At 38.3% G+C, this 24,392-nt stretch overlaps 1 protein-coding gene across 1 annotated transcript in view; it reads left to right on the top strand.

The window, feature by feature from the left end:
• Window positions 1-23,519, top strand: part of MLF1 (myeloid leukemia factor 1) — a 33,384-nt gene extending 9,865 nt beyond the window's left edge. Inside the window, exons 2-7 of the mRNA XM_077826962.1 lie at window positions 6,900-7,062; window positions 15,021-15,107; window positions 17,030-17,158; window positions 19,262-19,421; window positions 19,789-19,921; window positions 21,191-23,519. Of these exons, the coding sequence (XP_077683088.1) occupies window positions 6,900-7,062; window positions 15,021-15,107; window positions 17,030-17,158; window positions 19,262-19,421; window positions 19,789-19,921; window positions 21,191-21,302 (784 nt within the window). The 3' untranslated portion in view covers window positions 21,303-23,519. The remainder of the gene's footprint in view (window positions 1-6,899; window positions 7,063-15,020; window positions 15,108-17,029; window positions 17,159-19,261; window positions 19,422-19,788; window positions 19,922-21,190) is intronic.
• The last annotated feature ends 873 nt before the right edge of the window (window positions 23,520-24,392 follow it).

Genomic DNA, 24,392 nt, shown 5'->3' with positions numbered 1-24,392 from the left:
TCATTGGCAGATAACTCTAAAACTATAGGTTTCAAAGTGGTAGCCTTGTTGGTCTGTATCAGCAAAAATAATGAGGAGTCCTTGTGTCACCTTAGAGACTAACAAATATATTTGGGTATAAGCTTTCATGGGCTAGAACCCACTTCAGCAGATGCATGCAGTGGAAGATACAGTAGCAGGTATAAATACATGAAAGGATGGGGGTTGCTTTACCAAGTGTGAGGTCAGTCTAATGAGATAAATCAATTAACAGCAGGATACTACTGGAGGAAAAATAACTTTTGAAGTGGTAATGAGAGTGGCCCATTACAGACAGTTGACAAAAAGGTGTGAGTAACAGTAGGGAGAAATTAGTATTGGGGAAATTAAGTTTAGGTTTTGTAATGACCCAACCACTCCCAAAAACTCGTTTTTTCTAAAACTGTAGAAAATGATGGTGATCTTGAAGGTGGATAGTCTTCAGAATCCTATATGTTGAGGATGGATTCTCCTAAACAAAATAAGTCAATGCAGTTGTTTAATTATTATTACCATACTGCTCATTTAGTAGTACTCATTGCATTCACTGACACTCAGTACTACTTTAAAGGTGAAAATGTAAAAGGAGGATCTGCCCATTTCAGCAATTTATTTTTTATCACAACTGCATCTAAAATGATAGTACCATAGAGTAACAGCTACATTTTTTGCTCAAACATGAGAATTCAAGAATAGTCCAGATAGAAGACAGGCAGTCCTTAAGAAAGAAGTATGAAATCAAAAAGTTTACCAACCTGAAGATCCTGCATGTTCAGACCTGTTCCTTTCATCATCTTCAATGCAGCTTCCTCCTGAGAAAGAACACTTCTCATGATGTTGTTTCATTCGGGCAACCAGGCCTTGCATTTCTTTGTTATACTGTTTGCATTTTGTGCGCATGCCTGTCTTACCCTCAGGTAGAGGAACTTCATTAAAATATTCCCAAACTGGATCTCTTTTACAGCCTGCTGCCATTATAGGTTTTCCCATCTAGTGAGAGAATGGTATGGTAGATCTCAAATCAATGAAGGCTATACTCAGAAATCTTATACTTATAAGAAGCACACGGGATCTTTATAGGGAAGAAGGCAGCACGCCGCATTTATTGAGAATACAACAGTTAGCATATGCTTTTCAAACTCTCTCTCTCTCTCTCTCTCTCTCCCCCCCCCCCCCCCCCCACCCGCCAGTTGATGTTCATAGTTACCAGTCCAGAGTCTGGATCAATTTAGTGGCCAAACAGATTGGTCGCAGAGGGGAGCAGGGCACTGTTGGTCGCGATCTGATGCTCCTGCAGTGTGGCAAGACGAACCCAAAGTCCCATGGCAAAGCACCCTGTTCTTATATTCCTTTTTCTCTGTTGAAGTCTATAGATTTTACTCATTGATTGCTGTTAACATTCCAAAACACCTCTGAGAGGGTCATTCTGTCCTGATTTCGATTTAATCAGTTGTCTTAAGGGGTGCCAGCCTTCACCTCAGGGTGGTCAATTTGCTCTTCCTCAATCATGGATACATGTTGATGGTTCTTTGGCGTCAACAAATCTCAGTAAGTGTCTTCGCTTCTCCTTTCTTGACCATCTGGTTAACAATGGCCTTCACACCTTATCTTTTCCTGATGCATGCATTCCTCATTCACACAAGCAGTCTTTTACAGAGACTTTGAGAATACAAACAGTAGTATTTTATATCGAGCAAAAAGGCATTGCAAATTAAACCTTGCTAAGTTTTAGTCAATAACCAAAACAATTTACATTGAGACCCAGGCCTTCAACGTTCCTCTAATCTACTTAACATAGACACAATACAGAATCCTGTCTCTTACTAACTAAACCTCAAAACAAAGAACTAAAGAGGGCCCAATTTGTAATGCATATGGGAAAACAGAATCTCATAGTCCCAGAGGGTCATTCCTTTCTGCTATTCAAATGGGGTGGCTAGCAGGATGAAATCAAATTATACATTAATTCTTATAGTGCAATTCTAAAATCCTGCCCCTGCAGAAAGACCTCAAGACTTCTAGAATATGCTGGTCAAACAGTTTCACTTTTGTTTCTGCTGCCCGTCCCTCCCGTCTCACATTTGTCTCCAGACTTCTTCTCCTTGTCCGGATCTATTCAACCCCAACAATCTACTATTCATTGAACTTTCTGAAATTTTGCACTTTTAGAGAGAAGTAAGGGATTGACTCTGTGTACACAAATTTGCAGAGGGACAATAGGGTTGAGGTCTGTTATTTCTCACATCTATCTATATCTATATGTTGTTATATATATTTATTTTAAAACATTTTTGCTGTTAACAAGAATGTTATCTCTGGAGACACAAATCCACAGTTTGAGAACTGCAAAGCTAAGCATCTCTGATGCTGAGTCCCACTGGGTAGATAGAAAGATTAACCTAAGTAATCTATACTGAAGTCCCTGGAACCCCAAAAAATTGGGTCCCTAATCCATGAACTATTGGAACTCATTTACAAAATTTTTCTTAAACATTACATGAATATATTATCTCATACTACAGAATTAGAAATTATAATCTATCACATGATCTCTCGTCATGGATCTTAATTAAAACTATCTTTAGACAGGCTTTTTCCCTCAAAATGCATTTTATCAAAAAAATCTGATTTAAATAAAAAAATCCGATTTTTTTTAATTTAAAAAAGAAATCATTTATTTTTATCCACCCTGTGATCTTCTAAAGTAATAAAAATATGGTTATTCGGTTGAATACACATCTCAGAATAAAAATGTGTGAGAAATAAAGAGTAGCAATAATATTTTTGTTACCATTTTCTGAGAACATTGTTATTTTCAACTGGGAACGAGGAGCACTTGAATTTAGGAACTTCAGCCTTTGTCCTGCAAATACGTTGCCTGCATGTGTAAGCATCTCAGTGAAGTTACTCACAAGAGTAAAGTTACTTGCTTGCATAAGTGTTTGCAGTATCTGCCTTTTCATTTTTAAAATGATTTATATTTTGTCTTGCTGTAGTGATTATGAATTATACCTGATTAATAGTTCAGACGACTGGAGCCTCTTCCGTTCACAGAACATACACAGTTCAGGCAGTAACAAGGGCTATCTTTCCTATCAACTACACCAGTTCCTGAATTGGAGGGCCTGCCTGTAGAAGTGAGACAATAGTTCGGTTCTCAGACCCACCGAATCTTTAGCTTCTCTACTGCAACTGTCACAAGGATTTTGTGATATGAACATTTGTCTGAGAGGTGAACTGACACCAATACAAAATCACTTCACGTTATCCCCTTAGCCATCAGATTGAAGAAACTTTTGATTACTATTGATATGGGTGGAGTATGAACTGGTGCCTCAGATGAGAAAGATTCTATATCCCATTACTGATCTTCTCAAAGTCTTAATTTGACCTTTACTGAGAATTTATCTACCGATTAGATCATAATGCAAATGTAATTACTGCACAATAGTGGAACAACAAATTTGCCTTGCTATCAGAGTTATCAGTGCTTCCATTTTTAATTTAGTTATAGAGGCTTATAACTTTTTTTAACATGTGAATGACAGAAGCTTGGTGTGCAAGATGCTTGAAAAAGAATTTTTTTTCTTGAGAAAGTCAGTCAGTTTTGTAGTACAGGGGTACAAAACATGCAGGAACCTCATGTGCTTAATTGGCGTCAACTCTCCTTGCCATCACTTCATCTTCTTTCTCCCCTCCCACCCCCCAAATACCCACACTCAGACTTGAGCAACAAATGAGTTATAAATATTAAAGAATCAGCATCTTCTTTCCATGATGGGTTGTTAAACTTAAATGGGCTTCTCCATCTCTTACTGTCTGATAATGCCACTGACCAGACTGTACCACTGCAAATCTTGTATGTCCTGCTAGGACCAACAATGGGCTGGAGTCAAATTTAAAAAACAAAACCCAAAGCTAACTCTTTATCCCTGTAATTATGCTTTGAGTTGTGATCTTCAGAGATGTAACAGTAGTCAACTGAACATGTTGTGTCCCCCAAAACAAAGAGTTGTTAGCTTTCCATTTCTGTCTTGTTGGTTATTAGCAAACCTGGAAGTTTTGTAAGATTGTACCAGCAATTCCTGTTTAGCCACATCCCAAAACAAGATCCTGTGCATAAGTTACTGGACTGGGAGTTGGGAGATCTCTGTTTTATTTGTGGGTCTGCCACTGACTCATTGTGTGGCCTTTGACAAAACACTTAACCTCTCTGTGTCTGCTTCCTAGACTGTAAAATGTGGGCGTAGGTACTATCTCACCTTTGTAAAGCACTTTGAGATCCTTAAATGAAAAGTGCTTTAAGTGCTATGTATGAAATATTTCAAAGTTTCTTAGAATGCATTGCTGTTATATGCACATGCTCTTGCAGAAATATTGGAGGAATGATGTTTAGAGTAAAAATGTTCAACAATTCCCACAAGGTAAGGACCTCAGGTTTTTTCATGTTTCTTTGACTTGCTTCGTTTTAAGTACAGAGGTAAAACCTTTATCAATTGCCAAATACTAGTAGTTTTGGTTTTTAAAAACAAGCCTTTTGTTGTACCACATGTAACTACTGCATTTTTCATAACATGTTTTCTCCTGAAAGTTATACCCACACGGGATGGAATGGAATGCAACTTGCTAGACAAACTGTACTTTTAATTAAAGTAAAACTAATATAAGTCCTGTATGTTCTTGGGCTTGGCATATTGAGCATATTTCATTTGGTGCTTAATAGGGAATGAGACTTGTCCTTTGTGTGGGAAGGAGAGGATGGATAAAGCCTTCAGATAGTTTTGCTATGTGTTAAATTATTTAAGAAATGGTGTATGCATTTTGTATTTTGGTATCTAAATGTATTTAAAGTCTGTGGAGTAGGAGGAGGCTTTATGGAAGTGTATGTATGCAATTATAAATTGTGGTGGCACTCCTATGCTTTATGGTTTTGAGAACAGGGTTGTACAGGTGATAACTTGTTTGTGCTTATATTTCTCACACTGTGAGTAAGGCATTTATCCTGTGAATAACTGCCAAGACACTTGCTGCCTTATAGTTGCTTACCATGTTTGGACTGAAGCTAAAAGTAGGAATCATGTGGGTAGGGTAGGGACTGCTTTTGACAGTGGAAAAACTACTTCTAGACATGGAATTGCTTGTCTACACGGACATGGATGTAAAGTATATGCATAGCTTAAAGAGACACTGTTTGGTTAAAAATCATGTTTTTAATAAACAAATGTCTTCACCCAATATTACAAATGTAACTCTAGATTTTAATATAAATCTTACGTAGTCAGTTTTAAAAATGAACAAATAAACAAAAAACTCCCATGCACTATGGGGCCTAGTGAGATATATAGCTATGGGGGAAGGAGAAAAGTCAAGGGTGGCAACATGGCTATAAGCTTGGGATGTAGGAACAACATACCCTCATATCTCAATGTCTGTACTTTGACCCGTCAACCTTTTACCCCCAAACAGGAATATTATAGATTATGTATTCGTTATGCCATCCAATCCTAAACCAAACTTCACACCCCTTGGTAATCTGTACGTTATTCCCTGATAACAAGTAATTTATATGCTTCAACTCTGTACCATTCACTTTTTTTAAATATCTTAATAAAATTTTTAATGGAGAGTGGTAAGGAAAGAAATTAGCCTTCAGTGAGTATGAGGAGATGATTGGATGTCGGAGACGACATGCCTATGCGGCTAGGAGGGTGTTTTGGGACTAATTCACATAGAGGTAGTTAACACCATGGGATGGGTTAAGGTTTCCTAGAGCCAAAAAGAGGGACTGAAGACAGAAGCCGAATGGACACACATGAAAAGGATGAGGGGAAGGATTAAGACGTATCCCTTTAATTAAGCTAAAAGGAGAGGTGTAGCTACCTTGCTCAGTGTAGTAGAGGAAGTTAGAAACTGGAGTGGAGGGGATCTGGAGGAGGTTAAAAGGAAGAGTTCACTGTTCTTAAGGAATGTGAAGATATAGATTTGGAGCGTATGGGGAAAAACAAGATCAGATTTAGAGAGGTAAGTAAGGGGTGGTGGGAAGAGAGAGGAGAGAAAATTCTTTCCAAGATGGAGAGGGGGATAAAAGGGCATATTTGGAGGGAAAGAGAGAAAAGTAGGGGTGAGTAGAGAGCTTACAATAAGGGAGAATGAGCCAGGAATGGATTTAGTGAATGGTATGGGCCTCAAAGGAGGTGGGGGAAAAAACAAATGTAGGAGGGATGGAAACAACCAAAGGAGAGGCAAAGAACTAAGCCTAATACGAAGATAGGAGTATTCAAGTTTTAGAAATCAGGCTTTTGGTTAACTTATGGAGCAACTGGGAGACAAAAGTGAATTGGGGTGATGCTCTTACTACTGAGAGGGAATTCCAGATGTAGCAGGTGAAAGGAAGGGGAAGTGAGGCAACATATATAAAGTTAATAGTATTAAAGCCTGGCAGGCAGAAAAGTTATGAGGTTGGGTTGAAGAGAAGATGGATTTGAAGCATGTGAGACATAAGTAAAGGTGATGAGGAAGAAAATGAAATATGGAGAGTTGAGAGCCAGAGGGGCTGATGATGGGGAGGATGAGGCAAAAGAGCTATGGGGAATAGAAGACAGAAATACATGGGAAATGAACAGCAGGGTGGAGGGAATAAGTGGAAATCTCTGCCTCCCTAAGGTTTATTACAATGGAGCTGTCCATTGAAAACAGTTTTTGCTATCAAGGTGATGAGGTGTCTGGAGACCAATGTGTGTCGTGGCTTTAAGTGGAGTTCTGGCTATTGCTAGTCAGGCCTGGCCTATTTCATAATAATTTTACATAGTTTGGAATTGGACATGTTAACTTTCTAAAAGAATATTCATGAGTTTTCTTTGTTTCTTTCTCCTCCTCCCCAGGGAGCCTTTTGCTGCGCAGCATCAATACATGCGTCAAATGCTGAGAAGCTTTTCTGATCCTTTTGGACGAGATCCATTTCTCAGTATTACGGAGGGTGACGAAAGAGCTCGAGATCAAAGAGGACACCGTGATTCTCAGGTTGCTTTGAGAGGAAATCAGAGAGTAAGTCCTTTCATAATCTCAGGATTTTTTCCTTTACCAGTAATTAATTATTTCAGGTATCTGGCATAACACTTCGATTTTAGACTCTAACCTGGTCTAATGGATGGGACACTAGTCTGGAAATAGGAGATCAAAGTTAAATTCCTGGCCTTACGGTTAGCCTATGTGATGTTGGTCTAGTTACTTAATCTCTCTGAGCTTCCATTTCCCTATCCCTAAAATGGGGATAATGATACTTGCCTTCCTGTAGTAAAATGCTTTATGATCTCTGAATGAAAAGCACTATAGAAGAGTTTTACTTAACAGCTACAAGTGAGTTTTTATGTTAGAACTGGTCATGAAGTAAACACTTGTGCGTGGCTAATATTTAAATAGCAGGAAATAAAATTTTCCAATGGAAGAGTTTTCCCTAAACTTCTCTTTATTTTTACATATGAATTTCCTTTATTTCCTAATGTTAAAGGAAAGATTCTTTTAAAGTGGGTATCTAAGTTATGCCTTTAATTTATAAACTCATCTCTTGGGCCTACGTAATTATACACACAAATGTAGTCAAGAATTTATGCATTTAATTACTAGGATCAGTATGAGGGTGCATAAATGTTGTTCCAGTTGAAAATCTGCCCCTAAATGTGTATGGCAGATTAAATCAGCAAAGTTGGATGATTCATGGCTAGCCACTATCAATGTACTTTAGCTGTCTGAAGCTACTGGCCTCCAAAGCCTCCACAAGCTATCTGCTCTTGAGAGGCTGCAGTCTGTAGAAGAAGACCTATAATGCTGTGGGCCCTAAGTTTTTGGTTTTCCATTTAATTTACTTACTTACCAACATCAAATGATGTTGGCCTCAGAATAGTTGTGGGTCTTGCTTTCTCCATAATTAATTCAGTTATGTCTGAGCCTAAGTATTGTAATGGCTTGTCATTAACTTTGAATTTCCACCTTCATGGGTGTAAAATGCACTTGAAACCTAGACATCTAAAACTGTTGAAATAGTGTTAAGCCTTATACAATTTCTTTACTTTGAATTGATGCTTCATATTCTACATTCAGCCTGATTCTTAAATGTCTTGCCTCCAGTTATATGGCTGTAACAATTAAGGAGGGTCAGGTGAATGATATGAAATCTAATAATCCTTGAGGCTCTCTGCAAAAGAGAAAAAAATTGGCAACAGTCTGTCTTATATAAAGTACACTTTCAACTGATGGGTCATGCAGTGACAATTATGGCAATGTTTCTGTTTCTAAATCTAATCTGATTTCTTGGTTTAGAAAGGATATATGTTTTTAAATAACATGACAAATATATTTTATGTTCAAAGCATTTGGACTTTGTTTTAAGTTAGATATGAACCACTGGCATTTAGTTCAAGGATAACACAACTACAGGGGGTTGTGGAACTTTGCCAGAATCAGTCACTGTAATTCAATCTTATATATTTGGAGCTTAATAAACATAGCTGGAGCACAAGCTGTCACCTGCAGGTCAAAAGGGTAACTGCCAGATTCTTTCCCCTATGCTTATAAACTGAAAGTTAGTTTAAACTATAGATAGAGTTGGACCCACTTGGGGTCTGATTCTGCTTCCATTAAAGTCCGTGGGAGGAGTAGGCTCTCGGGCTTCAGTTCAGCAAATGCTTAAATATGGGCTTGACCTTATTTTAAAAAAACAACAAACAAAAACACAGTGGGATTTCTCACTGTCTAATCTCAACAAATCTGGGGCACAGAGGAACATGAGTTGTGGTTGGGAGGAGCTTAGTGTTTGGGGACACTGAAGTAGTTTGAAAGAGCACCAAGAAAAATACATCTGCCTGGTCTTGGTGCCTAAAGTCACGCCAATATCCTTTATTAAAAAAAAAAAAATCCTTGTGGTTGCCCTAAAACAGTGGCCAAGTTACACAGAAAACTTAGAGCTGGATACTGTGACCTGATGGTGGTTCCTTAGATGTTGTATAGAGACATATCAGTGTCTTTATTACAGATTTAAATTACACACTTTGAGAAGAATTAATTTATTTAAAAGCTTCAAAACTTTGTTGTCTGATTTCATGCTGGTAAATTATCCAGTCATTAATGAAAGTATAATTCCTACTGTATTTAAGTAAATTATAGTGCCTAAGCTTCATTTTAAAAAGGAATAAAATGTATGTTGCAACAATCTGGGAGCAATTGCATTTGTTGTTTTATGATTTTAATTGTTCTTCCAGGTTTGTTTGAACACTGTTTTCTAAACAGATCACAAAGCTTGTTTAACTTTATTTGGTGGGGGTGAGGGTGGTGGAAGAATACAGTGCATTAACACCTGCAGTAATACTCTGATTTCTTAAGTTGTCTTCAGTGTGTCTGATTCGAGCTGTATCTTTCCATATTTATGAATTTTTAATTTCTTTTAATAAACAGTTGGATTTTGGTTACCATAGCTATTAAGTAGAACTGGTTGAGAAAAGTTCCAAAAAATTCAAAATTGCTATAGAAAAAACTCCAAAGTACTGAATTTCTTTTTCCATTTTCCAACCTGCTCTACTACTGAGCAAGCCACCTTCATGAATTGTCTTCAGATTTGGCTCTCTATATGTCCAGTCATAGTGCAATAAGAGCTTTTTTATGGATTTAAACTATTAGGCAAATATTAAATGGTTTTACGTTTTTATTATAAAATTAAGGATATTTAATATATAATTGACCATGATCAAAAACTATATTATTGTTTCAATATGAAAGGAAGTCGTGACAGTTACTTGTGCATTTTTCCCCAAAACTAGCCGTCAGCCTTAGCTGCAATGTATATGGCTCCATACAGTGTATAATATTCTGCAATCAGATATTGTATTCCATTTTGAACTTGCATTGTTAGAAAGTGTTATACCCTTATGAGCTATGCACATGTATTTAGGTGGCGCTGTGTGTGTGTGTGTGTGTGTGTGTGTGTGTGTAAATTTAACATCTCATCCTTATTTCCTGGAAATTTAAATTTGTTTTCCAGCATTTGAACTGTTCTCTCAGACAGGGATATCCAAGACCAACTAGTCAGTTTTACAGGAACTGTATCTGATGGTGTTCATAGCTGCATCTATTTATGCATCTGTATAAGAATATATTTATGCACTGTGGATTTATTAGTCTTCAGACTGTTCTGAATGTGACGATAGATATACTTAGAAGTTCTTTGCAATGACCTTTGAAACTGCTGACATGGTAGAGTAGATTTGGTTTATCCTGAGGGATATGAATATTTTAGAGAATATGTATATATTTCATTTTTAAGTCTACATTAATCTCTTGCATTACATAAAATGAGAGCTTATGAGTAGATCAGATGCATCACTTACTTCAATTTTTCTGCCGTAAAATTTATGCCAGCCTTTTGTAATTTAGTTATGTAAATTTGTATGTCGAGCAGACACAGACTTGTTGGTTTTAATTAACCTCTCTGTAACTGCCTCTACTACATAAGCAGAATTAAGAGTGTGTGGGGAAGCAAGGGACATTTGAAGTACACCTTATGTTTTAATTACCTTTGGTATAAAGGTTGCTATGATACACAGATGTTTCTTCTATTATATTTGTGTAAATATGATTTATTCAGCATGGCTGCAGTCATCTTTTTTTATTTGGAAATAATTGTACTCCTGTGTCTACAGAAAACTGCTTCGTGTTATGTTGTTTTATCATATTATAAATCACTGAGGTCCACTTAAATGACATTTTTTTAAAAATTTTACCAAAAACCTATTATTTCAGTTGCTGTATGTGAAAGTGCACTGGATTTCTCTTAAGCATGATGCATAACAGGTACAATAACTAAAAGGAACTGGTACTTTTCTTCCAGGCAGTGAGCTGCTCCCTCATGCCCTTTGGCAGTTTTGGTAGCCAACTCAGAAACAACATAGAACAACTCTAACAAATGGAGACGTTTTCCACAATGATTGTGCCTCTGACACAATTATTGCAGGATGGGTGGAGAGTACAGTACAGAAGAAAATGGAATACTGAGTGCTTTGACAGGAACATGCACACTAGCTTGTGGTGTGGTTGGAAGTCAGCATTCTGATATAAGACGTTCAAATGATACACAAGCTCCTTGCTGCTCTGCAATTAAATAGTTGACGAGGAAATGTTTCCATAGCTATACCATGTTCCTGCTGATATCAGTGATACTGGTTCTCCAAAACAAAAGTAGACAGATGTAGTGTCATTAGCTTCTTCATTGATGGTGAAAGAAAATAACACTGTCAAGAACCTTCTAAGCAATAATATCTCCTGTATATGTGAGTGAATGTGAAAGTCATGGCCACCATTAGACTTTCTGGATGAAAGAAGAGAGTAGAGAACTTGTGGGACCCAAAAACATTGATAACATCTCCTTTGACAAGGAAAATCTATCTCTCACTCTAAAGTGTGCACTAGTCTGATCTGCCTGTTGCACTCTTAATGAAACAGTCATGATTTTCAAATCAAATTCAAAAATGGAATTTTGGTGACAGTGTATTTACCATATGTGTAAGTGTTTAAATTGGCTTTGGGAATGGACATCCTTAAATTAAACTTACTCAGCCAGCATAATTGTATGTTTTGAAGTATATTTTAGGGAGCAGTATAGAAACAACCTGTAATTTCTTCCCTGTCAGGACAGAGATAGATGCTAAACTTAACTTAACCTGAACAAGCCTATGTCACTGGATTTTCTTCAGACCCTTGACAATAATTACACCATTTGCAAAGGCTCACTTTTCTCCTTCAGGCCGTCCCTTTTGATATGGACATGTTTTCTCATAAGGAGAGTTTGTGCCGCACTGGGATTAGCTGCTCACTTTATAGTTTTGCATTTTAATTCTGAGTCATTTGTCAGTGATGTGCAAAGATTTCCTTCCCAACCCTTCTCCAGGATGACCATGAAAATCATTTTTCCATAGTGCTTTCCTGAAACGATATGTTGTGAATTATGCAATTAACTTTTAAACTGTGAAGAAATGCTTACTTATGCAGTACGTATGAAACAACTAAAGCCTCCAGTAGTTCATTAGGTTAACCCAATGTGGTGCCTGCTAGTCAGAAAGGAGTCACTCATATACCTCCTGCTTCTCTTAGGTCCACTGTCTGCTTTATCCAAAGGAGATATAATGCATTTGATGTGTAAATATAGGTCTTGTGACTGAGAATTACAAAAATTGGAGTCTACTCAAAGGTCTGTCAAGCAAATGTTTCTTGATATGTCTGTTTCTGATCAGAACACCATTCCACGCCTCTTTCTGCCTAATGAAGTTTAGCCATGGGTAACAAATATTGGTATGTCATTAAAGAAATGTGATCTAGATGAAATTACTATAGAGTGGAAACACAACTGGTTGAAAGACCATATCCAAAGAATTATCAATGGTTAGCTGTCATACTGGGAGGAAGTATCTAGTGGAACCCTGTAGGGGTCTTTCCTGATCCACTACTGTTTAATGCTTTCATTAATTACTTGGATTATGAAGAGAATGGTTATAAAATTTGCAGATGACACCAAGCTGGAAGGGATTGCAAGCACTTTGGAGGACAGGATTAGAATTCAAAATGACATTGACAAATTCATGAATTGGTCTGAAAACAAGATGAAATTTAAAAACGACATGTTCAAAGTATTACATTTTGGAAAGGGAAAAATCAAGTGCACAACAACCAAATGGGGAATAACTGACTAGGTGGCAGTTGAAAAGGATCGAAGTGGATCATAAATTGAATGCTAGTTAACAAAGTGACACAGCTGTGAAAAAGGCTAATATCACTCTGGGGTGTACTAACAGGAGTGACATATGTAAGACATCGGAAATAATTGTCCTTCTCTACTGAGCACTGGTGAGGCCTAGTTGAAGTTCTGGGCACCACCCCCTCAGAAAGATATGGACAAACTGAGTCTGGAGGAGAGTGACAAAAATGATAAAAAGGTTTAGAAAACTTGACCGATGGAGAGAGGATAAAATACTGGGCATGTTTAGTCTTTAAGAGAGGACTGAAGGGGGATCTGATAAGTCTTCAGATATATTAAAGGCTGTTATAAAGAGGACGGTGGTCAGTTTTTCTCCTTGTCTACTGTTAGAAATAATGGGTTTAATCTGCAGGAACAGAGATTTAGGTGAGATATTAGAAAATTTTTCATAACTATAAGTGTAGTTAAGCTTTGGAACAGTCTCCACAACCTCCTCTGAAAATCCGCGTAATTGCTGGAAATTTTTAAAAGCAGGTTGGACAAACACCTGCCAGGGATGGTCTAGGTTTATATGGTCCAGCTCCAGCACAGGGGGCTGAACTTGGTGGCTTCTTGAGGTTCTTTCTAGTCTTATATTTCTATGATTCTATAAGGAATTAAATATATTTCCTGCATATTTTAAATGAGATTATGAATTTATTGTACATTTCAGTTTGAAAATTGATCTGGTTTTGAAACCTCCTCCTCCCCCACCTCTTTGTTTTCTCATTGCCCTCTGTTTTCCTTTTGAAAAATAACTCAGTGTTTCATAATACACATAGATGAGATGACAGTCCACTACAGCTTGTTTTGGTTATGCATCTTGGTAAGTAAACAGGTCTATTCAAGGATTGATTTCATGTACTGCTAGATATAAAACAAAATAACTTTTTTTTTCCACTAGGATTGTTCTTGAATTAGGTATATAGAGTCTCGTTTTCAAACTTGGTTGCCTTAGTTTGTAGTGAAGGAAATGTCTTGGCTCAAAAAAATTTTGTGGATGTCTAAAGCTATTACATTTAGTAAATTATCCTATTGTGGATTTCAGATTTTCCTATATTAAAGAGCTATGATAGTATTAAAAATATACTGTTTGTTTTGTTTTATTGAAAATGCCTCTAGAGTATCTCATTCTGCCTTTCACTCCTTCTATGGCAGGGGTGGGCAAACTTTTTGGCATGAGGGCTACATCTGGGAATAGAAATTGTATGGCGGACCATGAGTGTTCACAAAATTGGGGTTGTGGTCCGGGAGGGACAAGGGCTCTGGTTGGGCATGTGGGCTCTGGGGTGCAGCTGGAAATGAGGAGTTCAGGGTGCGGGAGGGGGCAGGGGTGCAGGAAGGGGTGCAAGCTCCAGCTGGGGGTGTGGGCTCTGGGTGGGGGTGGAGATGAGAGGTTTGGGGTGCAGGAGGATGCTCCAGGATGGGATCAAGGGGTTTGGAGGGCAGGAGGGGGATCAGGGTTGGGGCATGGGGACTGGCTCAGGGATGCAGGCTCAGAGAGGCGCTTACCTCAAGCGGCTCCCAGAAGCAGTGGCATGTCCCTTCTCCACCTCCCATGCGAAGGCACGGTCAGGGGTTCTGCACACTGCCCCATCTGCAGACACCGCTTCTGCTGCTCCTATTGGAGCACCAGAGGGAGCCATTGGAGGACACAGGAGCTAGAGGGAGCCATGACGCAGCTTCCGGGAGTCACATGGAGCAGCCCCCTACCCTGCTCCGCTGCTGGAGTGCCAGAGCGGGGCCATGCTGCAGCTTCTGGGAGCCGCATGATGTGGCCCCCAACCTTGCACCCTGGCTAGCGCACCGAAGCAGGGAAAGCCCCAGACCCCACTCCCCAACGGGTCTGGCCCACGGGCTGTAGTTTTCCCACACCTGCTCTATGGAGTTCATAGCACTACCTAATGAGACATTTGCTGAACAACTGCTTACAATGTCTGAAGAATTTCACTGATTACATTTGGAGTCCACTCTAAATCCTCATTCTTGTCCTTTCCTGGCTGACTGCTTTATGTTCATGAATGCAACCAGTGAGATTTGCAGATTAGAGATGCTCTGTCTACCTTGGGGTTCTAAGGGATGGAGAGGCATATTGCATTTCTAGTTTGTTTGATTCTCTGGATTGATTCACCAGAATTGACAGTCAGTCACCAAAGAGAGGTTTAAAGGTACAGAGACCCCAAACAATAGTTTTCCCCTGTAGGTAATAATTTCTCTCCTCCAACAGAATTCAGATTTCAAGGATCCTTTCTTTGCAATGGACAGAACTATATCAAACATGAGAAACAGTATGTTAGAACTGCAAAGAAATTTTGTAAGTACATTTCGAAAATTCAGTCTTAAAAGTATTATTTATATTGAACAATGTGACGTTGCACTCTATATGATTTTATGAAAATATGCTAATGAGTGTGAATATACTGTAACTGGAATATGCTTCATGCAAAAGGCCTCTTATAAGATATCATTACAAAGCTTATAATCTACTGAGTGTGTTCATCCTATTTGTATAAATGTATCACTCTTGTATCTGAAACTAGAAAGATGAAATATAACCCTGAGGTGCTATTGTAATTATGCAAAGTGTGGGCCATTAATGGTGGTTTGGAATCTTGATGGCTCCCATCAACCAGGACTATTGACTATGGATGGCTCTGTTTGCTTGCAGGCCTTCCTGTGAGTCAGGCTGGGAGGAATGAGGGCTTGGAGTCTTACAGTGACATATGATCATGTCACCTGAACTGGAATCCATCTTTAACCTGGTGCCCTTCCTTTTAGAAGGGTGGGTGGGAACCCGGTGAGGGACAAAGGATTCCCGCCTTATGCAAAACACATATAAGGGGGAGGAACAGAACAAAGGGGGTGCAATCATGAGAAGTCCCCTGGCTACCATCTGAGCTGAAACAAGGGCTGTACCGGGGAAAGGATTGTGCCCAGACTAGGAAGGCGTCCATTCTGTGAAAGAAACTTATTGAAACATCTCTGAGAGTGAGATTTAATCTGTATCCAGTTTTCTTACTGTATTAGGCATAGCCTTGTGTGTTTTATTTTGTTTTGTTTGGTAATTTACTTTGTTCTGTCATTACTTGGAACCACTTAAACCCTACTCTTTGTATTTAATAAAATCACTTTTTACTTATTAATTAACCCAGAGTATGCATTAATCCCGGGGAGGCGGCAAACAGCTGTGCATCTCTCTCTATCAGTGTTATAGAGGGTGAACAATTTATGAATTTATCCTGTATAAGCTTTATACAGGGTAAAATGATTTATTTGGGGTTTGGACCCCACTGGGAGCTGGGCATCTGAGTGCTAGAGACAGGAACACTTCTTAAGCTGTTTTCAGATAAGCCCACAGCTTTTAGGGGACGTGGTTCAGACCTGGGTCTGGGTTTGCAGCAGGCTAGCATGTCTGGCTCAAACCAGGTAGGGCACTGAAGTCCCAGACTGACCGGGGAAACAGGCTCAGGGCTAGTCTCAGCACATCAGCTGGCAGTCCCAAGGGGTTTCCTATGATCCAACCCGTCACAAACAGAATAATAGTGTTTAAAACAGTTATTCGGGAAGTCCTATAAAAAGCCATATTATGATTCCCTATGAAGTGCAGAGAGAAAATGTGGGGGTTTTTTTGTTTGGTTTTTTTTTTGCCCAGAAAGTATTTGTTTTAATTCTTTATACTATCAGTTGTACTCCAGTTATGTCTATGTACTGGAGTAGAATGTGGTCAAATGTGTTTAATTTATTAAAGTGCTCTGGTAAAACAGTTTTGGCATTATCAGTACTGAAGACAATAGAACACACAAACATTTTGATACCTTTATCCTCCCAAATACATTACATGACCTTTTTATTATTTAAGTGCAGACTGCGTGCTTTGTTCTGTATATGACACACACACAAAGTCAGTTCCTTCCCTTCTGAAGTACCAGTCCTGCAATAAACTCTACAAAAGCACATCCCATTGAAGTCAGTAGGGCTATATGTGGGCAGAGGGGTCCCTTTGTGTGGATAGTCTGCATGCTCAGGGCTTAAAGCAAGATTCACTGGCAAATACAGAGGATATTGCAAACTCAGGCTCTTTTCCCCCTATTTTTTCCTGATATAATTCCTCAAAAGTAATATTGAGAAGGAATATTGAGAAAATGGAGAAGGTGTCTAATGTGGGATACTGTTCTTTCTTCTTAAGTTATCTGTCAGTTTTAATATTTTTATTAATTTGAAGTATATCAATTTCAGGATCATCTCTCACTCAATCCAGATGCACACTCATTCAGTTCTTCTTCTGTGATGACCTATTCCAAGATAGGTGATGAACCACCAAAGGTTTTCCAAGCTTCAGCTCAGACTCGCACAGCTCCAGGAGGTGTAAGTATTCTTGAGACATGGCTGAAGAGTGTTGTTAAATTGTCAGACTGTATATTAATGCAGACTCAAGTTCAGTCTCCTTTAAAATGCTTACTGGGGTAAATTGTTTCCATAATTTAGAAAGATATACACTCTATTACACCATTGCTATATCTTAGAGTAGATACTGTTTGAAAATACTCTTTAAGGCATTATATCCTGTGCTATCCCCCCTACTAAAGCTACTTTTATACCCATTTTCTCAAAAGCTGAATAGGTGAGTGATACAGCTACCAGTTCTGCATTTGCTGCTTTTTGAGCCAGTGTATAATGTTATATTCCTTTTGCCTATTGGGATATATTTACACCTAAATATTTGCAATCGTAAGATACTAAAAAAGTCTGCATTTATACACAATTTTACCTCAAATCACTTTATGTACCCATAATAGTGCAAAATAGCTACTTCGAATTATCTGTTGAGCCTAAGTACTTGACTTTTAAATGCTTACATAATGCTTCAGATGAAGATGCCCTCTCATTACCTTCGTTGCAGCTGTTGTGCATCTAATTCTGCTAAGAAATTCAAATTTAAATTTGAACCCTCGAGCAATGTTCATGAAAGATTATATGCAAGCAGTATGAGTCTGTTGAAAATATCCCACAGCCAATCATGTCTGAGCTCAAGCCAGCACTTAGTTATCAGAAAGGCTCTAATAATATACCTATGAACACAGTGATAAGCAGTGGACAAGAGGTTTCAGACCAGTCAATGTGACAGCCTCGTAATTAGTTGCCCTTTCATGTAGAGAATACCAACACATACTTATCTGTTCTGTTGTCAAGGAGAATGTTTAAGACTCTCTGCAGGGGTTATATTTAGGCTGGGCTCTGACAGATTTTGAAACAATTAATAATAACCTGCATGCATATTCTCTTCTTAAAAAACATTGGGTGGTAATATTATCTTTCCTGTCTGCTAATAGTGGGATGAGTATTGTTTGCTCAATACTTTGTGTGAGCTATCAGTCTTTCAGCCAGTGCAACAAAAATAGATTCAGTAGGAAGCATCTGTTTTTTTCATAAACTTCATTTTAAAGCAAATTTGTTTTGAGTTTAAAATAAAACTCTGAAAACTAATTTGGATAATCTGCTTTTTCAATTGAAGTAGCAATTACAATATAATTATACTATACTATATACTATATACGATACTAAACTGGGAGGAGTGGTAGATACGCTGGAGGGGAGGGATAGGATACAGAAGGACCTAGACAAATTGGAGGATTGGGCCAAAAGAAATCTGATGAGGTTCAATAAGGATAAGTGCAGGGTCCTGCACTTAGGACGGAAGAATCCAATGCACCGCTACAGACTAGGGACCGAATGGCTAGGCAGCAGTTCTGCGGAAAAGGACCTAGGGGTGACAGTGGACGAGAAGCTGGATATGAGTCAGCAGTGTGCCCTTGTTGCCAAGAAGGCCAATGGCATTTTGGGATGTATACGTAGGGGCATAGCGAGCAGATCGAGGGACGTGATCGTCCCCCTCTATTCGACATTGGTGAGGCCTCATCTGGAGTACTGTGTCCAGTTTTGGGCCCCACACTACAAGAAGGATGTGGATAAATTGGAGAGAGTCCAGCGAAGGGCAACAAAAATGATTAGGGGTCTAGAACACATGACTTATGAGGAGAGGCTGAGGGAGCTGGGATTGTTTAGCCTGCAGAAGAGAAGAATGAGGGGGGATTTGATAGCTGCTTTCAACTACCTGAAAGGGGGTTCCAAAGAGGATGGCTCTAGACTGTTCTCAATGGTAGCAGATGACAGAACGAGGAGTAATGGCTTCAAGTTGCAGTGGGGGAGGTTTAGATTGGATATTAGGAAAAACTTTTTCACTAAGAGGGTGGTGAAACACTGGAATGCGTTGCCTAGGGAGGTGGTGGAATCTCCTTCCTTGGAAGTTTTTAAGGTCAGGCTTGACAAAGCCCTGGCTGGGATGATTTAACTGGGAATTGGTCCTGCTTCGAGCAGGGGGTTGGACTAGATGACCTTCAGGGGTCCCTTCCAACCCTGATATTCTATGATTCTATGATTCTATGATTCTAATTTCCCTTCTTTGAGCAGATCAGAGAGACTAGAAAAGCACTTAAAGATTCTGAAAGTGGGCTGGAAAAAATGGCTGTTGGTCATCACATTCATGATCGTGCCCATGTAATTAAAAAATCAAAGAACAACAAAACTGGTGATCGAGAACTGAATCAAGAATTTATCAACTTGGATGAATGTAAGTCTTGCAGCACACACCTGATTTTTTAGGAAGTGCTGATTTGTTGATCTGGCCCCTTCAGTGGGTGTCAAGTTGGACACCTAAAACGTGAGGATCCCAAAATCATCAGTCACTTTTGAAAATACTATTCGGGGGTGGGGGGCGGGGCAGCGGCGGCGGTGTTTGGTCATACTTGAGGGTAATCTGAGTGGTAATGTTTTATGGTTTTGAATGGACATTAATATATTAAATTATATAAAAATTCCAGTTACAAAACTTTGTGTTTTAATGCAATTGCTTTGGTTCGGGATGTAGCAATTGTAGCTAAATACTCTCTCCTATGTTTTCATCGAGTTTAAACAAAAATGTTTGTAACTGTTTGCAGCTGAGGCCCACATATTTGATGAGGAATGGCAGAAGGAGATTATGAAGTTTGGAACATCTGGAGCTAGATGCAATTTAGAAGCTCCAAAACACAGAAGTAACCGTCATATAAGCAGGGAAGATGCATCAAGGAGGTAGAAATGATTTCTGTAATGGCTCTAATTGTGCTGATACGCTCATTTTCTTCTAAGAAAAAGGAAAGACTATGCCCTATTTCATTAATAAGAACTTCCTGTTAGGAACCTTGAGAAGAAATAATATACTTACTCTCTGCTTCAGAGATTATGTAGCTGAAGTGTAATTCAGAGTAGTATTTTGATATAACTAAAATTTGAGGAAATACTAGGTGTGGCTTTCAGAAGTTTTGACTATTTAACCTATTTGGTTATATTTCGACTTGTAAATTTTACAATTTTATTTTTTTAGATAAGTATGTTTTTATCTCAAACAATGAGAGAGAACTGATCACGTGCAAATTGGGTTCACTGCATTAAGGTTGAATCCTTAACTCTTTACTCAGAGGTGGATTGGTCCATCCCCCTGAGGAAAAGAGCAGGAGAAGGAAGAAAATTGCTGTATTCCTCTCCTGGCAGTATCTCCTGTGGTGAGATGCACAGGTTCAGGAGGAGACAAGGCAATCCAACCCCAGAGACCAGGGAATCTGTTGGGAGGAGCATGCCCCATATCTATGGATGCAGGTGTCTGTCCTGCATAGATTGTTTTCCCCATGCTGCTCTTTTGGTCTTTTCTTATCAGCATAGCTCTAGTAGGAGGTATGCTGCCTTTGTCAGCTGCTTGGTATCGACCATGGAGGTTATGCAGCAAGAGTTAATGTTGGCTCAAACTAATTTCTGGAGTGAGTAGGGAATACTGTGGTAAGAAGCACTAGTGCTAGCTACACCTTTTCCCAAACCGTGCAGAGTGCTTTCCATGTGTCACTTCTGCATAGTCCTAGAAGGGAAACACTGCCAAACTGCAGAGGCTGCATTTGCCCGTCCTGCAGTATTCCATGGGCAAGTTGTGCTTATGTAAACTGAGACAAATCCAGCCCTTGATTACTGCTCAGTTTTTAATCAGGCACAGCTCCCATTCACTTCAGTGAGTTCTGCCTACATGCCATTTTGCAGCTGTCTCTTATCAAATACATAGGTACACAATAAACTCAACAAAAAGCCGAGGCTGCTAAAGTTTCTCATTCACTGAAACATGTTAGTAGTTTTACCAGAAGAGGATGTTTCTAAGTTGTAAAATAGCTAAAATACATATAATAAAGGCTTACCTAAAAATAACTAGATAATCCATTATGTGTTTTGTAAATGGTGAACAATATGATGCATTAGCCAGGTTTTTTTTCCAAGTATCATACAATGGTTTTGATTGTGTTTTGTTTTTTTTTGTTTCAGGGAGAAACCCCACCCAAAACCACTGATTGCAGGATCCAGAAAACCCGAAGTTTCTGTGGAGAACCTCAATGTGAAAGGATCGCACGTCCCAATCAAAACCAGCAAAAGATAAATGGCTTGTATAATGATTTGGATGGGTTTTTTGTTTTGGTGGTTGTTTTTTTTTCAGAGAAGATAATGGTGCTGGATCGTTATGTATAAGACCAATCCCTGGTTTTTAAGTATTAGTGGGCCTTGCTCGTCTAGTCATTTGACCGCTGATTGTTCTTGAAGACACCATCTCTTTGGCTACTCTATCTGGGTCTGAGCAGTAAAAGAAAATATTTACCACTGAAAAGCACTTTATTGGGTTATCACTTTCCTGTATACTGTAAACTACAATATTTTGCCTTCCAAGGTTTTTTTCCTACAATTATGCTAATCTCTCAAACTTTTCAGCAGGCTTGGTGGTGAAACTACATCTATTACCCATGCAATACAGTTTACACAGAAACTCAATTCACTTTTTGTAAAATTATTTTTTGTGGCTGAAGCAATACCGGTGTGGTTTTGGTGAAATTAGATTTAAAATTACACTTTAAAATTATTAAATAGCATGTAATTTACATGCTATTGTATAATCGCCAGATTCATGGTGATTGCCCTGATTTCAGAATGTTAACGGAGTCTAAAAATAAGTAGTCAAGTAACTTGTTTTTAAGTAAAATTTAAGTTTATCGACATTCTTATTTATCACTTTTGGATAGTTGATTTTCTGTACATAATTCATTAATTTCAGTGGCTTTATATTGTATCTCCTAAGTGGTTCTACATCCTTTGTGTGTTTCCACTGAAGGTGTGACCCATTATTTCTCACCATTGCAGATTCTCCAGACTAGGGCTAGAGTTAAGTAGCATGATGGGTTTTCTATTTTCTGTGGCAATATACTGCAGTTCCCTTGTATGGACAATAGATATGACTGTTGGCATTCTTAACCAGATTGGTTTGGGAATCAAATTTGGTTCAACAGACTGTAAAAGTATATGAACTAAATGCTGAATAATTACACCATTCCCTCCGTAAATGATAGTTTTAAAAACATATGTGCAGGAAATGCTACTTGTAGTCATTCTTATTCTTCTATCAGCTAAGTTTGTGGCTGTGTTGTATCATTTTGTGTCCTGATTTTTAATTTAAAGGAATCCAGGATCTGGTAAAGGTAAAAATTGTTGAGCTCCCTTGAAAATTTTACTATTTCAAAGTTCTTCTCTTGTTTGTACGTTTTGTTTTCTTTTTTAAAAGTTTCCTTGGCTTAAAATTATTAGGCGAAAACAGACTGAATGATTTATTGGGAAAAGTAAACATCTTAATGTATATTATCTGTGTCAAAGTTCATGCACCATTTTGTTACTTGGAAAGAATTGTAGATGATATATAAATATAAGCCTGAACAATGAATCTATTAGTATTTTTAAGTTACAGCGTTTGACTTCTCATGGCCAAGATGTACACTTTTTTAATCATATCAACCTCCGAGGCGTCTTTAAAATATGTTTACTCTTAAACCATATTGATTTTTTTCCCCTGCAGATCCCTAAATTATTTAATATTATTATTCTTACACATAACATACCCTGTTTAATTGTATTTTTGGAATGGAAGACTCCGTTTTCTTCTCTCTGCTTGCTTAATGCAATAAGTTTTCTTCAAGTATTATAGTAAAATCCAGTGTCTATGGTTTAATGTTACTAAGACCAATATGTAGTTCATACATCTTACAGTCAGATCAGACTTATTTACAGATAATAGTTCTTAATCTGAAAATGTACTGTCCTTATTACTAACCAGTGTACAAATTTGAGGCCTGATCCTGCTTTCATTGAAGGTAATGGGGATCTTGCCACTGATTTCATTTAGAGCAAGATTAGGCTCTTAATGTATGTTTGTTTTGTCACCTAGATTCTCTAATAACAAGCAATGTAACCGAATGCTTGTACATTAGAATTGTAATGTAATATTAAAATTAAATCAGAAGGAAATCTTCTGTTTAGGAGATTCTGTAACTTCATAAAAAAATTTCTACATCTGTTACAGCCCTATACTTGACCTTTTCTTTTTACATCTTTTATGTGTGTACTTGAAGAAGAAACATTAGACACATACATAAAGTACTTCATTCTTTATTAAATAAGCAGATACTTTGATTGTAAAGAAGCAGTGGAGGACTAATACACATGGCTGAATTTGATGTAATGTTAAATAATAATCTAAAAGTTAATGCAGGAAAAGTTGTTTCTAAAGGTATAAAAATATAATTCTTTGGTTAATAAAGAGTTGTTTATTCTTTAACCTTAGTACCACAATGTGCATTGTGTTTGGTTTGGGCTGTTATAAATACTTTTTCATACAGCAATATTCTGGAGGGAAGTAAATATGCTGGCTGTTAAAAGAAAAACATGCAGCTAAAAAAATGCAACAAGGAAAAGATAGGGAAACTATTCTTAATATCTCTGTGCAATGACTAGAATGGATTTCAGACAGATGATTCTTTCAGTTGGTAGAGTACTCCTCTTTAGTATCGCTGACAAATGCGTGTCACCACAGAAAAGATTCAGATTCAAGCTGTCCAGTGTTACACAGTTCTTTGCCTAAGTCAAGGTAAGTGAAACATCTTCTGTATTCAGCTTAGTTTCTCACCTGGCTGGGTTTTGTTTTGTATTTTTCTTTCTGGCTTCACCAGGTTGTCTGGTTTCTAACCATCTTTTTTTTATCATATAGATGCTTATGCATTAGCACAGAGACCATTAACTCTTTTTGCAGCAACCACTGAACGGCTTTCAAATGGTTGTAACATTTGGGCATTACTGACCTGAACTTTGAATTTGTAGCCTCTATGTGAAAGGCAGGCTCCGTATTCTCGTATCAACAATCCCCTTATCTATACAGTTCCCCAACCACAATTGCATTAGTGCCAAATGTAGTACTCAGCAGAGGCCAGGGATTCCATAAACATGGACATTGAATTACTGCCTTGTCCTAGCCATGCAGGAATAAAGACGAGACATGAGGAGTATAGTTTTATTTAGATTGCAACTTCATTAGTTCATTTGGGAAATATCTGGCAATGAACTATACAGTGCAGGGCATTGTTTCCTCAAGTTTCCACCTCTTGGAAGGGCTGCCACCAGCCCTCCTCCTTTCCAACCTTGTCCTTCCCTGTTG

This window comes from Eretmochelys imbricata, chromosome 9, assembly GCF_965152235.1.
Source record: "Eretmochelys imbricata isolate rEreImb1 chromosome 9, rEreImb1.hap1, whole genome shotgun sequence".
Taxonomy (NCBI): domain Eukaryota; kingdom Metazoa; phylum Chordata; order Testudines; family Cheloniidae; genus Eretmochelys; species Eretmochelys imbricata.
This window is presented reverse-complemented; position numbering and strand designations above follow the sequence as displayed.